We start from the raw sequence: 15,428 nt of genomic DNA on the forward strand, positions 1-15,428 counted from the left end.
TCACTTATATTTAATTTTTTTCCAAATGATCGAAACAAACAAAGCAACTGTTTGTACACTGGCCTGCAGCAACACAGCAGATACTCTGCAGATGACAAAATTGATTGTTCTTTTAAAATCAGGGAAAACAAGGTTGTAATTCATAAATAGCTGAAGGAATACCGTGTATGAATTTCAGTTTTAATCACTAGTATCAGAGAAAAAGTACTAATATCACTACTTGTTCTGCTTGAACGCAAACGCTCATAACATAATAGCAGGAATAGACCACCCAGTCTGCTGTGTCATACATAATATCTTCCCCATGATAATGCTTTACATCACCGTGTATCTATATGTAATTTGAAGGAAAATGTTTATAGCTCAGCATTTACAGCCCTCCGGGGCAAATGAAGAAATTTCACCTATGCCAACTCTGAAAGGTCTGTTCCGTATTCTGAAACTCTATCTGAGGGTGCCAGTGTCCCTCCATCTAGGTCAAACATTTTAAAAATTCATGAAACAATGTGTCCTCAAATTCTTTACAACTATGTTCTTATAGCCAAGCTGTTAAAAAAAAAGCTACCACTAATGTCTCAACTAAATATAACTACAGGCATTTGAAATGTTCATACGAGTGCTTGAATTATATAACCACTTTGTCTTTCACATCAGAATACTCTGAAGAAAGCTCATGGATTGTTACTACCACCAGGGAGGAGGCATATGAGTCTGAAGATGCACACTCAACATTTTAGGAACAGCTTCTTCCCCCTCTGACATCAGATTTGATCAAATCCAACTTAGCTGTCCTTCTCCTACCTACATATAGGCAGAGGCTAAAGAGCAAGACTCAGAGATTAGGACAACAAAGATATGTCATGGGAGGCAGAGGATTGCTCTGAGTCGGTAGACTGGGCCATATTCAAGGACCCATCTGAGGATCTGAATAAGTACAGTGTGGTAAAGTCACAGATTTTATAAAAACAGTTATAGACAAGTATGTCCCCACAAAATTATCCATTCTTCCCTGGATGAACCATGAGATCTGCAATCTGCTGAGGGCCAGATGAGAGACATTCAGGTCCAAGAAAGTTACAAGAGGTCCAGGTACGATCTCCGAAAAGCCATCTGACAGGCGAACTGGCAAGGCTTGAATGCTATCCCCTCTTACAAAGTGAAATCAAGCGACATAGGTGACAACAGGGCTTTGCTTACAGATCAGCTTAATACCTTCTATGCTCACTTTGCCCGTCAAAACATGAAGGAACAATTATGAACTCCCACAGCCCCTGATGATCCTGTGATTTCAGTCTCTGAAACTGACATGAGACCATCGTTCAAGAAAGTGAACCCACAGAAAGCAACCAGCCCAGATGGGGTACCTGGCCAAGTACTAAAGATCTGTGCTGGAGTTTTCACTGAGATCTATAATCTCTCATTTCTGCAGTCTGAAATACCCACCTGCTTTAAGCAGGCTTCAATTATACAGGTGGCTAAGAACGCGGTAACCTGCCTCAATAACTATCATCTAGTAGCACTTATATCCACAGTAATGAAGTGCTTTGAGAGGTTGATGATGAAACATATCAACTCCTGCCTGAGAAGTGACTTGGATCCACTCCAATTTGCTACTGGCATGACAGGTTCACAGCAGATGCCATTTCATTGGCTCTTCACTCAATCCTGCAACATCTGGACAGCAAAAATGCATACATCAGGATGCTCTTTATTAACAGCAGCTTGGCATTCAACACTATCATCTCCTCAAAATCAATAAGCTTCAAAACCTCCTTATGTAATTGGATCCTCAATTTCTTCACGCAGAACATCTTCTCCACAATCTCCATCTGCACAGGTGCATCACAAAACTGCTTGTTTAGCCCCCTGTTCTACTCACTTTACACTTACTGTGTGGCTAAGCACAGTTCCAATGCCATATTCAATTGCTGACGACAACACTGTCGTAGACTGAATCAGCATTTAGGAGAGAGACTGGAAATCTGGCTGAGTGATGCCACAACAACTACCCAGTAATGTCAGCAAGATCAAGGAGGCAGATAAGATCCATGAGCCAGTCCTCATCAGTGGATCAGTGATAGAGAGGGTCAGCAACTTTAAATTCTTTGGTGTTATCATTTCAGAGGACCTGTCCTGGGCCCAGCAAATAAGTGCAATCACAAAGAAAGCACAGCAGTGCCTCTTCTTTATTAGGAGCTTGTGAAGATTCAGCATGACAACTATAACACTAATTTCTATAGATGTGTCATGCAGAGTATATTGACTGGCTGTATCACGGCCTTGTATAGAAACATCAATGCTCTTGAATGGAAAATCCTGCAAAAGGTAGTGGATGCGGCCCAGTCCGTCACAGGTAAAGCTTACCCCACTTCTGAGCACATTTATACAAAGCATTGTCGCTGGAAAGCAGCGTCCATCATCAGGGACCCCCACCACCCAGGTTATGCTTTCTGCTGTCAAAGGGAAGAAAGTATAAGAGCCTCAGGACTCACACTACCAGATTCAGGAACAGTTATTACCCTTCAAACATCAGGCTCTTGAACCAGAGGAGACAACTTCACTTGGCCCATCACTGAAATGTTCCCACAACCTATGGACTCACTTTCAAGGACTTTTCATCTCATGTTCTCGATATTTATTGTTCATTTATTTATTGATTTTATTATTTCCTTTTTGTATTTATTTTGTTTTGCACTGTTTAGCTATCCTGTTGGTGTAGCCTTTCATTGATTTTATTATAGTTATTGGATTTATTGAGTATGCCTGCAAGAAAATGAATCCCAAGGTTGTATATGATAATTTGATAATAAATTTACTTTGAACTCTGAACTTTCTGAATGGCTCATGAATATTACCTCACTAGTCCTCTTTTACACTATTATTTATTGTAATTTGCAGTATTATTTTGTGTCTAGCACTGTACTGCCGCCACAGAGCAAATTTCACGATATATGACACTGATAATAAACCTGATTCTGACAAACTGAATTAAACTTATTTTGTATTTTATGCAATCCCATCAATCTTAATCTAGCAAACTTTTATGGTAAATACCTTTTTATGTAAGGAGGCCAAAAGTGCACAGAATAGTGTACCATGGTCTCACCAAGGCCTATAATTCTGGAGCCTTGCTGGCTCTTCTACACAAATCCTCTCTACAATGAAACTTATCGTGTTCTTACCTGCCTACTGTACCTGCAAGCATGCTTTACTGACATCTGCACAGGAATGGCACAGTTACTTTATACTATATGTCCCCATTTCATAAGCTTATGTCATTTAAGTAATACTTCATCATTCTGACCAAAGTGGATAATTTCACATTTAGCAGGATTGCAATTGCCATGGTTTTGTTCACTTGCTCAAGAATTTTAAAGTTGGCTTTACAGACTATAATTTTTTTTTCCACAGATGTAGCATGGAGAGTATCTGATAGGATGTAGAATTTATCACTGAATTGCAAGCAACCAACCGGTTGCATTACTGTCTGGTATGTACAGGATCAGAGAAATCTAATGGCAGAGGATTGTAAACTCAGCCAGCTCAATCATGGGCACTAGCCTCCCCACAACCAAAGACAACTTCAAAACGTGATGTCTCAAGAAGGCAGTGTTGATCATAAAGGACACTCATCACCCAGGCAATGCCCTATTCTCATTACTACCATAAGGGGTGAAGTACAGGAGCCTGAAGACACACACTCATTGTTTAATAAACAGCTTCTTCCATTTCATCAGATTTCTGAATGCATGAACATTACAATATTTTTACTCCCTTTTTGCACTGCTTACTTTATATATATGCATTGCACTGTTCTGTTGTTGCAAAACAACAAATTTCACAACATGTCAGCAATAATAAACCTGATTCTGATTCAAAAGATACAAAAACTAGAATAAAAAGGTCTGAAAAGTTACTGATACACTCAGGCAGACCAAATGGGTTTGGTAGTTCAGGTCTCAGTAGTTCTGGGCCTATAACAAAATACTTATTCATTATCACACACAGAAAACAAAAGAACAATAGGCAAACGAAACTGAATGTTACGCAAACATAAAACTCAATCCTCTCAGGTTAGGACTAAGCAACATTACTGCAACCAAGCTGAGACTGCTTTATTCAGTTTCAAATTCATTTCGTCTCTGACAGAAATACATATCAGGATTTGGCACTTCAATTGGCTGCAAAGAGCACAAAAGGATATAATTAAACACAGCAGCTTGAAGTCAAATATGGTCACCAGCAACACCTTTTAACAAATCCACTATCAATAGTCTACTCCATATTGTGCATTGAACACAAGAGCACTACCTATGAATTTGGTTTTCATTAGTTCAAACAGAAATTTATTTTCAAGCGGTCTACAATTCCTCATTAAAATTATGCTAGAACTGAGCTTTGCTACTTGAATGTTTTTCAAGTAATGACACCACAATGTAATTCATAAAAGACTAGAAGGCCAACTACTAAAATATTCAGAAACATAAGTAAGGTGATCACCAGTTGCTTGGCAATAAATAATTGTTCGTCCATGCTAAAATTCTGAATATATATATAACAATCTGCCCTGAAAAATTAAAAGGCTGATAGCTTCCAAAATAAAAACAATTGCCCCTCTCTGTACATCAATGTATTTGGATTGGTCTCAGCATAAATTGTCCAAAATGGGTGTACTATTTCAACCATGTGGATGAGTTACAGCAAGTTTTCATCTTGGTGGAGGAAAGTTAAAGGTAATTTTAAATGTTACCACAAATAATCTGAAGACATCAAGGCGGCCAAACTAAGACACCAGCTTATTCATTTTTGCTTTTCTGCAGCAATTTATCACAACATATTTTTCAAATCACTTATGAACTGATGAAGTATTTGCCCAACAGATGGATTAAAACACTGACGAATGTATTTTACTTCTTGCAGGAAGAGTGGTAAAATAAACGCTACTTCTGAGACAATACGTCAAAGAGCTCAAAATGACCTCCGGAGACAACGCAGCTAAAAGGGGTCCAGCCTTTATCAAAAACCACGGAGAAGCTATGCCAAACATTTAATGCAATGACGCAACTCCAAGAATTGGTCTTGCACATGATGATCCCATGACAAAATAATGGCAGCGTTTCCAACCCTCTCTGAACAAAAATACTTATGCTTGAATTGGACGTAATACTTCAAGGAAACTAACAGCTGTTTTATTACATTGCTCCAAATCTAACCATACATTTGTAGAGAGAAACAAATCACAGATGTATTACCGATTTTAATTTCTATCAAGTGAAGATAGTTCAATAGGATGTAGAATTTACCACTGAATTGCAAGCAACCAACACCCCACTTGTTGCAGCCACCCAGGGGTGTGACGCCAGAGGCAGTGCAGGAGAGAGCAGAGGCTCAGCGGGCAGACTGGAGTCCTGCTGGATTGGGGGCTGTCCCTTCCCGTCAGTGCTGCCCTCCAGTGTTCGCTCAGTAGAAGACAGGCTGGACTGCGTTTGTCCATTTCTTTCTGCACTAGTGGATGATGATCGGACCACTGTAGGCATGCTCTTGCCAACAACACCCATATACCATTATTCTACAGGACATGACACTCAGGGACTTGGACTGTATTATATTTTTCATGTTGTGACTGTATGTTTACTGCTGTCTTATATGTGCTATATGTGCCTTGAGCTGTGTATGACTGTTGGTAAAGTGTTTCGCACCTTAGCTCTAGATGAACGCTGTTTTGTTCGGCTGTATTCATGAACGGCTGAATGACAATTAAATTTGAACTTCAAATGCACTGAATGTCACCTCAAATTATAAAATCAGAAGTAAAATAATGTAACAAGGTTAATTTGCACTTAGCCAAAGATTGTAGCAATTCTTAATCCAATCTTTTTTTTACAAATATTCAAATTTCATGGTTTTCTACATTCCATTTACTTTCTCATCTGTCTTTTACATTCAAAATATACGTGATTTCTTCAGACACTAACATCATCTCTCTGTTGACCATTATCCATTAATGCTTCTTTTTCCTAATTCCATATTTTACCATGTAAGATTTGGCAATACACACCAGTGTTGTCAGTGCAATTAATCCCAAAAAAAAGATAACTTTAGCCCTTCGTTTTCTCATCCCACACCCACCATCAGAAGTAAAAAGCAGTAGAGGGCCATTACATACTTGTCCATTCATTCAGGATCATGGGTGATCTTTGATCTCTGCACAACTTCCCTGCATGAAAGCCATTGCCCCACAAGAGGTCTTTCACATTCTCCTTCTTTACTTAAGCATGTGATCATTTTCCTTGTAGACCGCTCCCCTCCCCGTCACCCCAAATCATCCTTTCGGGTTTCTCTAGACTTCCCAATGCCTCCATCACCCAATCTTGCTCTTAATTATTCTGAATACTTGCTCCACATTTCATTCCCACCTCTTCACTGACTAGTTTCCCTCTACTCCCCCACACTTCTCCCATCCAAATATGTTGTACAGTCATTTCTTCCCTACAATCTGTTCTCATTTTCCTTTCTAATCCTTTTGTTCATCCTTCGCCCAATATTCCTCCTTGTAATTATTCCCCAGATTTTCCGTGGTGACCTTCCTCCAAATCCTTTTTAACTACTCACTCATTCCCCTTACTATTTTCCAGTAAATCCTCCTTGCTCCCACTTCTGTCATCCATACCTTCTGCAGTTTCCAATAGAATGATTCTTCTCTTCTTCCCCTTATCTTCGTCATCACCTTGCACAGACTGCCCACTCCCTGTCCTGTACAGTATACCCAAATTCCCATCCTCCTATAGTAGAGCCTTCCCTTCAATTGCTGCCAATACAACCCATCAACATTACTCTGAACACCCCCTTGTCTCCCAAGCCATGGTGCTCTTGGATATCTGACTACCTTCCCCTCCACCCATCCCTCCCTCTCTGCACCCACTCCCCCATTCCTCCCTCTCTGCACCCACACCCTCATCCCTCCCTCTCTGCACCCACACTCCCCCATCCCTCCCTCTCTGCACCCACACTCTCATCCCTCCCTCTCTGCACCCACACTCCCCCATCCCTCCCTCTCTGCACCCACACTCTCATCCCTCCCTCTCTGCACCCACACTCCCCCATCCCTCCCTCTCTGCACCCACACTCCCCCATCCCTCCCTCTCTGCACCCACACTCTCATCCCTCCCTCTCTGCACCCACACTCACCCATCCCTCCCTCTCTGCACCCACTCTCATCCCTCCCTCTCTGTACCCACACTCCCCCATCCCTCACTCACTCCACCTACGCTTCCCCCATTCCTCTCCTTACCCTACCCCTTCTCATAGATTTGCGCCGAGCCGCTCCGGGCGCTTTTACCTTCAAAGTCCGACTCGCTCTCGGTTTCGGTGTCGGTGTCGCCGTTGTCCCCGTTGGACTCGGTCTGCATGGCATCGGCGTCGGCATCGCTGGGCCGCCGGCCCTCGGCCTGCTCCTCCTTCTCCTTCAGCCGGGTGAAGTACTGGATGGCGAACTCGACCAGGTCGGCGGGCCGGTGCCGGAGCACCTCCACGGTGTAGCCCTGCAGCAGGTCGGTGAGGCCGGGCGGGATCTCGATATTCATCCTTCGCTGACGGGCAGGCAGCGGCCGATCGATCGGCGGGTACAGGCAGACAAGCGATTAGTCGACGGCCCCCTACCTCCCTCCTCAACCCCGCCGCCAACTCACTGGATCGCCGGCCGATGAAGCAGCGCTGTCAGACCGACACCTTTCCGATTAGCAGCCGATTAGTCCGCATTTACCTCCACAAAACACTATCGCACCATTGAAGGGGGGGGAAATCTATTTTATTGCACAACTTTATATTGTTTCATTCAGGATTTATAAACAATCTATTTATAATATATATTTTAAATATATTTATAATATGTGATCTCCTTTATTTTCCGCCTCTAGCCCCGTTTGTTCACTTGGACGCGCGCTCTCCCTCGCTCACTCGCCCCGGTCTGTTCCGCCGCCCAATCAAACATGTTGGCAGGAAGCGGCTTGATTGGCGTGGCGGCCAGCCAGTTGGCGGCCGACGCGAGGGCCAATCGGCGCGGGGGAGAGCCGCACGACTGGCCGCACCCTCAAGTAAGTACGGCGGGCCGGCCCCTCGGTTTTCCCGCCCCTTCTCCCTCGCGCTCCTCCGATCACCCTCCCCCCCTCACACCACTCCGACCAATCGCGATGCAGCTTCGCCATTGACGTCACGGACAGCCCCTTTGGCTTACCCTCCGTTGTTGCTATGGTGACTGCTATTTTAAAAAAAACAAGGGAGATCCCTTACAAAAAAAAACGGGAATTCCTGTGGCCTTAAAAAAAATCTCCACGAGCAACGCTTGTGCAAATCCTTCTTCATCAAATATTGCAAGAGTTGCGTTTAAAACTACTAATAATGATAAGGTTATTTCAATGCAAAGATGTTTAAAATATCAAAACAAAATAGGAAGATTCAACAGGCAAGGAGTGACATTTCCGAAGCAAATCCCGTTGACAGATATATTTGCATCTAATTTAAAATGAAATCATCACGCAGTTTATGGAAATGTCAAAAGCAATGTTGAAATTGTGTTTTTTTTCTTTTTAGCAATAGATCTCGTTTTTACAATAATGTCTTCTGTGATATGCAAAAAAAATCAGTCTTAGAGCCATTTCTTTCAGATGCTGCATCTAAAAATTTGAAAATTGAGGCTCCCACGGCCAGACTGAAGAACAAAATCCCAATGTAAAGCAGCACTTTGCAGAAACACGAAAGAAAGGACACGGTGACCACTGACAGCTCCAGGACAATTGTCGGTCATGAGATATTAATCTGACATGCCCTATAGGAACCAGTTCAGGGTGACCTTGGAACCAGTTGGTCTTTGGCTGTCCTCCTCTGGTCTTCTCCCTCCCCCTGCTCCCAACTCCAACTGTGAAACACCAGAACTGCGTGACTGTGGGATTTCTCATTTCCTCAGACTATAAGTGATATTGCCTGTGTGCTGTAAAGAAACCTAAAGTGGAAAGATAGGATGAGTTGGGCATTTGATTACTAATTTGTTCACTCAATACGGCATTGTGGTCCACAGGACTTACTCCTGTGCTATGTCCTTTGTTCTGAAGCTAAGGAAGAATTTACCTGTAGATGACAGAATGAAATGGTGGTCCAGAAGGTTCTTTGGATCAAGGACCTACTTTGAGTGGAGAAAAGCAGTGTGGAAGCACAGGAGATGCTGGAACTTGGAGCAAACAACAAACTTCTGGAAGAACTTGGTGAGTCTAGTAACTTTTGTGGAGGAGGAAAGAGAGTCGAAGTATCAGGCATAGCCCCTGCATTAGGGCTGAAGTGCGTAGAGGGGGGAAAACCTGCATAAAGAAATGAGAGGGAGGGGTGAGGTAGGGGCTGGTGAAACCAATGAAATCGGGTGAGGAGAGAGAGAGGGGGAGCGCAGATATGGAATTGGGAGTTAGTGGCTGGTGGATGTTAGGTAGAGACAGAGAAGGAAGGATAAGAAGTGTGGACCAAGCTCTGACAATTAAACATATTTACGGGGCCAGAATGTACATGCACATTAGAAGCAGGAGTAGAGACCACACCTTGAGTATTGTGTTCAGTTTTGGTCTCCAAATTTGAGGAAGGACAGTCTTGCTATTGAGGGAGTGCAGCGTAGGTTCATGAGGTTAATTCCCAGGATGGCGGGACTGTCAAATGTTGAAAGATTAGAGCGACTGGGCTTGTATACACTGGAATTTAGAAGGATGAGAGGGGATCTGATTGAAACATATAAGATTGTAAAGGGATTGGACGCGCTAGAGGCAGGAAACATGTTCCCGATGTTGAGGGAGTCCAGAACCAGAGGCCACAGTTTAAGAATAAGGGGTAGGCCATTTAGAACAGAGTTGAGGAAAAACTTTTTCACCCAGAGAGTTGTGGATCTATGGAATGCTCTGCCTCAGAAGGCAGTGGAGGCCAATTCTCTGGATGCTTTCAATAAAGAGTTAGATAGAGCTCTTAAAGATAGCAGAGTCAAGGGATATGGGGAGAAGGCAGGAACGGGGTACTGATTGTGGGTGATCAGCCATGATCACATTGAATGGCGGTGCTGGCTCGAAGGGCCGAATGGCCTACTACTGCACCTATTGTCTATTGAGTACACTACTCAGTCACCTAAACCTGCTCCCCCATTGAGTAAACCATAAGTGATCCAATTCTCACCCCAATTCCATATTGTTCAAGATCCATTTATTATCAAGGTATGTATGCAGTATACATATCTCTACTTCTTAAAGATCTATCTACTTCTGCCTTAAAATATGCAACATACTGAAACCAATTGGAGGAAAGTGTAGAGAAGATGTCAGAGGTGGGTTTTTTTACACAGAGAGTGATAGGTGTGTGGAATGCCCTGCCAGAAACAGATACATTTGAGACATTTAGGGGACTCTTAGAAAGGCACATAGGGTTAGAAACATGGAGGGCTATGTGGGAGGGAAGGGTTAGATTGATCCTCGATAGGTTAAAGGGACCAATCATCATCATACACAATATCACGGGCCAAATGGTCTGCATGGTCCTGTACTATTCTGTAGTGTAAATCTTTAATCATAGCTGCTAATATTTCCCCATGATTGATGATAAGCAAGTTCATTCAAAGCATCAAGTAGGAAACAAGTCTGATACCTGCTGTGCTCTTGTGATTGCCAGTCAAATGGGATCTTCCGTGAACTGAGAGAACTTTGGAAAATTAAACTAACTCCTCAACTATCTCACCAACAATATCTTTACCGAGCCAAGGCTGATGCCCAGCAGAACTAGAATCAGAATCAGGTTTAATATCACCGCTATACGTCATGAAATTTGTTAGCTTTGTGGTGACAGTACAATGCAATACATAGTAATAGAGAAAAAACTGAATTACTGTAAATACATATATTTTTAAGTAGTTAAATTAAGTAAGTAGTGCAAAAATAGAAATAATGTAGTGAGGTAGTGTTCAGGTACAATGGCAGAGTGCAAACACTTGCCCTTTCTCAGATCCAGCAGTTTGCCCAATACAGTATTAATTTAACTGAGTTTCTCCCTCCACTCCAATTCACAATATATTATTATTCCTAAGGATTTTATTTCCTTTATGGGAAACTTTGATCTCTCTCTCTCTCACACACACACACACACACACACACACACACACACACACACACACACACACACACACACACACACACACACACACACACACACACACACACACACACACACACACACACACACACACACACACACACACACACACACACACACACACACACACACATCCCAACATCAGGAAAATTTCTTATATAAATCTATACTTTATAGCTCTGTAAAAACCTGATTAGATTGGAATATTGAATTAAATGAATTGACTTTATTTCTTACATCCTTCACATACATAAGGAGTAAAAATCTTTACGTTACGTCTCCGTCTAAATGTGCAATGTGCAATCATAGTAATTTATAATAATGTAAGGGGTTTCTTCTTTCATGTTACTGCTAAGGCTAATAAAATGGCTTCTTTGTTATTTTAAAAGTAAAAATGCTTCTTTGTTATGTTAACTGGTGAGAGAGTGCTTTCTCTCGAAGCTTGTTTGGGTTATAATTACTGATAACGAGAATTGTATTCACTTGTTAACCAATTGGGATAGACGTTATTCTTTCTTGTGGGTCTGTAAGCTATTGTTTCGCGGACTGTGGGGGAGAAGGTGCGATGGGGTTAGAGAGAGGAGACGCAATGCTGTAAACTGGGCGACGGAACAGAACCCCAAGCGGGGGTCCGAGGCCCAGGGTTTTCGGCGAGGAGAAGAGACGAGGACAGATGCGTGTGGAGCATCTGGTCAACCACCGTTGTTGGTCCCAGGCGGCGGGTCGAGGAGGTTGGAGGGGATCGAATGGTGGCAAGAAGACTTTGTTAACTGAGCTCCAACGGTTGTGCACAAAGTGGTTGAACTTTGATAAGTTTGGCGCCTTTTCCTTTTCCTTTTATATTGTATCTCTATTAAGCACATAGTTCCAGTAAGATCTATAAAGTGTAATCATTTAAATCACATATGGAGTACTGTCTGTTATTGGGTTTGGTGGGGACATCACACAGCGTCTACACCAGCTGATTACCCAGTTTGGCGGGGCCGAAGGCTGCTCCCCCTAGACGGAAGCGAGCTGAGCGAGCCTGAGGCTTACCGGGGGCTACAATAATTTATAATAAATAGAACAGCCAATGTAACATAGAGTACACTCAAATCAGCGTGACTTAATGCTCCTCAGACAGGATGAAAAGGTCAATACTCCCCAATGCCATTAGGCTTTACAATTCAACCGCCAGGAGTAAGATATGTTAAAGTGCCGGGGTTGATTGTATTTAATGTATTTAAGTAAACTACTTAAGAACTTTTTAAAAGCTATTATTAATGCTTTTTGAGAGAGTGATTTAGATGCATATCATATTTTTACTGAGTTAAGTAATTAGTTTTGCTACAACAAGTGTATGGGACAGTGGAAAAAATGTTGAATTTCCCCATGGGGATGAATAAAGTATCTATCTATCTATCTAATCAGTCTAATAGCCTGGTGGAAGAAGCTGTCCTGGAGCCTGTCGGTCCTGGCTTTTATGCTGCAGTACCATTTCCCGGATGGCAGCAGCTGGAACAGTTTGTGGTTGGGATGACTTGGTCCCCAATGACCCTATGGGCCCTTTTTACACACCTGTCCTTGTTAATGTTCTGAATCATGGGAAGTTCACATCTACAGATGCACTGGGCTGTCCGCACCACTCTCTGCAGAATCCTGTGATTGAGGGAAGTTCCCATAACAGGCAGTGATGCAGGCAGTCAGGATGCTCTCAACTGTGCCCATGTAGAAAGTTGTTAGGCTTTGGAGGACCATACCAAACTTTTGCAACCGTCTGAAGTGAAATAGGTGCTGTTGTGCCTTTTTCACCACACAGCTGGTGTGTACAGACCACGTGAGGACCTCGGTGATGTGGATACCAAGGAACTTATGGTCTCCAGTCTGAAGATCTCATTATAGAAAAGATGTGGAAGATTTAGAGATGGTGCAGAGGAGATATACTAGGATGTTGCCTGGATTAGAGAGCATGTCTTCTGAGGATAGGTTGAGTGAGCTCTGAAGCAGAGGAGGATAAGGGACGACTTAATAGAGGTATACGAGGCATAGATCAAGTGGATTGCCAGAGACTTTTTCCTCAGGATGGAATTGGCTAATACAAAATTTTAAGGTGATTGGAGGAAAGTATAACAGGTGACTTCAGAGGGTAAGATTTTGAATCAGAGGATGGTGAGTGCATGGAATGCCCTGCTAGATGTGGAGGCAAAATTCCAATAGGCACATGAATAAAAGAGAAATGGAGGGCTATGTAGGAAGGAAGGGTTAGATTGGTCGTAAAGTAGGCTAAAAGGGCAGCACCACATCATGGGCTGAAGGGCCTGTGCTGTTCTATGCTCTAGGTCACTTGCTAACTCGTTGTCTTCTATTGTTAATTCCACTGACTAAGTTTCTGAAAAGCTGAGCTGAAAAGAACCAGGCAGAGCAGAAATGATTGTTGTTGTTGCATCACTGAACTATACAACGTGGAATCTGCAAACATAACCCTCAGGCTCAATTAGGTGGAAATTTGCATATTACAAACATTGGCTAGTAAGAAGTAAAATGTGTCAGATTAAAACTGACCCCTCTTATATGGTGTGCTGTACCATACATACTGTGAGAAACAATTCCTCATTTTCCGTAGGATGTGTTTTAGCAGGCAGGACTCAATACTGAATTCTCTCTTTCTTTCTGTTTGTGTCAGGACTGGCCATTTAGTGCTTGACATTCCTTCTACTCACCCCAGTGTGAGAGAGAGCAGAGATTGCACGTGTGCGCTGGAAACCTTGCTGGATTGGGGTCTGGCCCGGGCCGGCAGGCTCTCCTGTCAGTGCTGCCCTCCAGTGTTCGCTCCCTGGAAGACAAGCAGGATTGCCTTCATCTGCGGCTGACCCAGCAGGAGATGAGGAACTGCTACCGCACTTGCTCTTGCAGAAATGTGGCTCCAGGACAGCCACCCAAGCTCCACCAATCTTCAGGTCACGCCACTCAGTGACCTGTGCTAATATTATTTTGTGGCTGTGTGTGCTATCGTAACCATATGTGCTTTGTGCAGTGTGCACGGTATGTACTGTCTTTTTTGCATCTTGGCCCCAGATGTTGTGTTTAGCAGTATGTGTGTGTATGGTTGAATGATAATTAAACCTGAACTAGAATTTCTCATTCCTTCACCCCATGAAGTCGTGCATGATGATGTTTAGTCCTTTTGACCTACTCTAAGATCAATTTAACCCTTCCCTCCCACATTTTTCCTCTTTATTTGCATATTCAGCATATCCCGGAAAATCAGCAGTGGGCCACACTATACAACGTTACACAGACTTCAGCCAAGGTCCAGTTTATTGCCAATTACTGGTACAGTAATGTACTGGTACAGGTGCATGTATACACAGGTGTAATGAAACACTTACCTGCAGCAGCATCACCTCCACACAGCATTCACAAGGAAAGCATAAGCATAAATAATACACGTTTTTTTACAAGTAAAAGGGCACAATTAGATCAAACAAAAAAATCAGTTCTACTGTACAGTGATCAAAGTGGACATAGTGCCGCTCAACCCTAGTGATTAAGGTTGCGCAGATTATTCAAGGACCAAATAGCTGAAGGGAAATAGCTGTTGTTGAATCTCGTGATGTGGGACTTCAGGCTTCTGTACCCCCTGCCTCATGGTACAGTGCCTTGCAAAAATATTCAGCCCCGCCTCTTTATTCACATTACAACCAGGGATTTTGATCAATTTAAATGAGAGTTGTTAATCACATGCTCCTTTTTCCCACAGTAGAGCTAAAAAAAAACAGGGAAATTTGTAAAGCATGAAAAACTGAAAGTTCAAAAACTGAAATGTCAACAGTTCAAAAGTATTCATCCCCCTTTTATTCAGTACTTAATTGAACCAAATTTCGCAGCTGTTACAGTCAGTACTCTTTTGTAACAAGTCTCTATTGGCTTTGCACAGTGTGATGGAACAAGATTTGCACATTTTTACTTGTTAAATTGCATAAGCTGTGCCAGGTTAGTAGGGGAGCGGCCGTAGACAGCAAACATGAGGTCCTGTCAGAGATCTTCGATCAGGTTAAGGATAGTACTCTGACAGGATCACTCAAGGACATCAAGCGAAGCTACTCCATTGTTGAGGTGGCAGTGTGCTTTGGGCCGTCGTCCTGCTGAAAGGCGAACTTCCAACCCAGTTTAAGCTTTCTGGCAGAGGCTAGCAGGATTTTATCCAGGATCTCTCTGCATTTATCAGCATTCATCTTCCCATCTATTATGGGCAGACTTCTAGTCGCTGCTGCTGAAAAACA

The 15,428-nt window shown here is 42.8% G+C and overlaps 1 protein-coding gene across 1 annotated transcript in view; it reads right to left on the reverse strand.

The window, feature by feature from the left end:
- The window catches only part of prkar2aa (protein kinase, cAMP-dependent, regulatory, type II, alpha A), a 320,293-nt gene that overhangs the window by 224,963 nt on the left and 79,902 nt on the right, over positions 1 to 15,428 (reverse strand). The window contains exon 7 of the mRNA XM_073072054.1: positions 7,340 to 7,584. Within this exon, the coding sequence (XP_072928155.1) occupies positions 7,340 to 7,584 (245 nt within the window). The remainder of the gene's footprint in view (positions 1 to 7,339; positions 7,585 to 15,428) is intronic.

The sequence above is a fragment of the Hemitrygon akajei genome, chromosome 19 (genome assembly GCF_048418815.1).
Source record: "Hemitrygon akajei chromosome 19, sHemAka1.3, whole genome shotgun sequence".
NCBI classification, from domain to species: Eukaryota; Metazoa; Chordata; class Chondrichthyes; order Myliobatiformes; family Dasyatidae; genus Hemitrygon; species Hemitrygon akajei.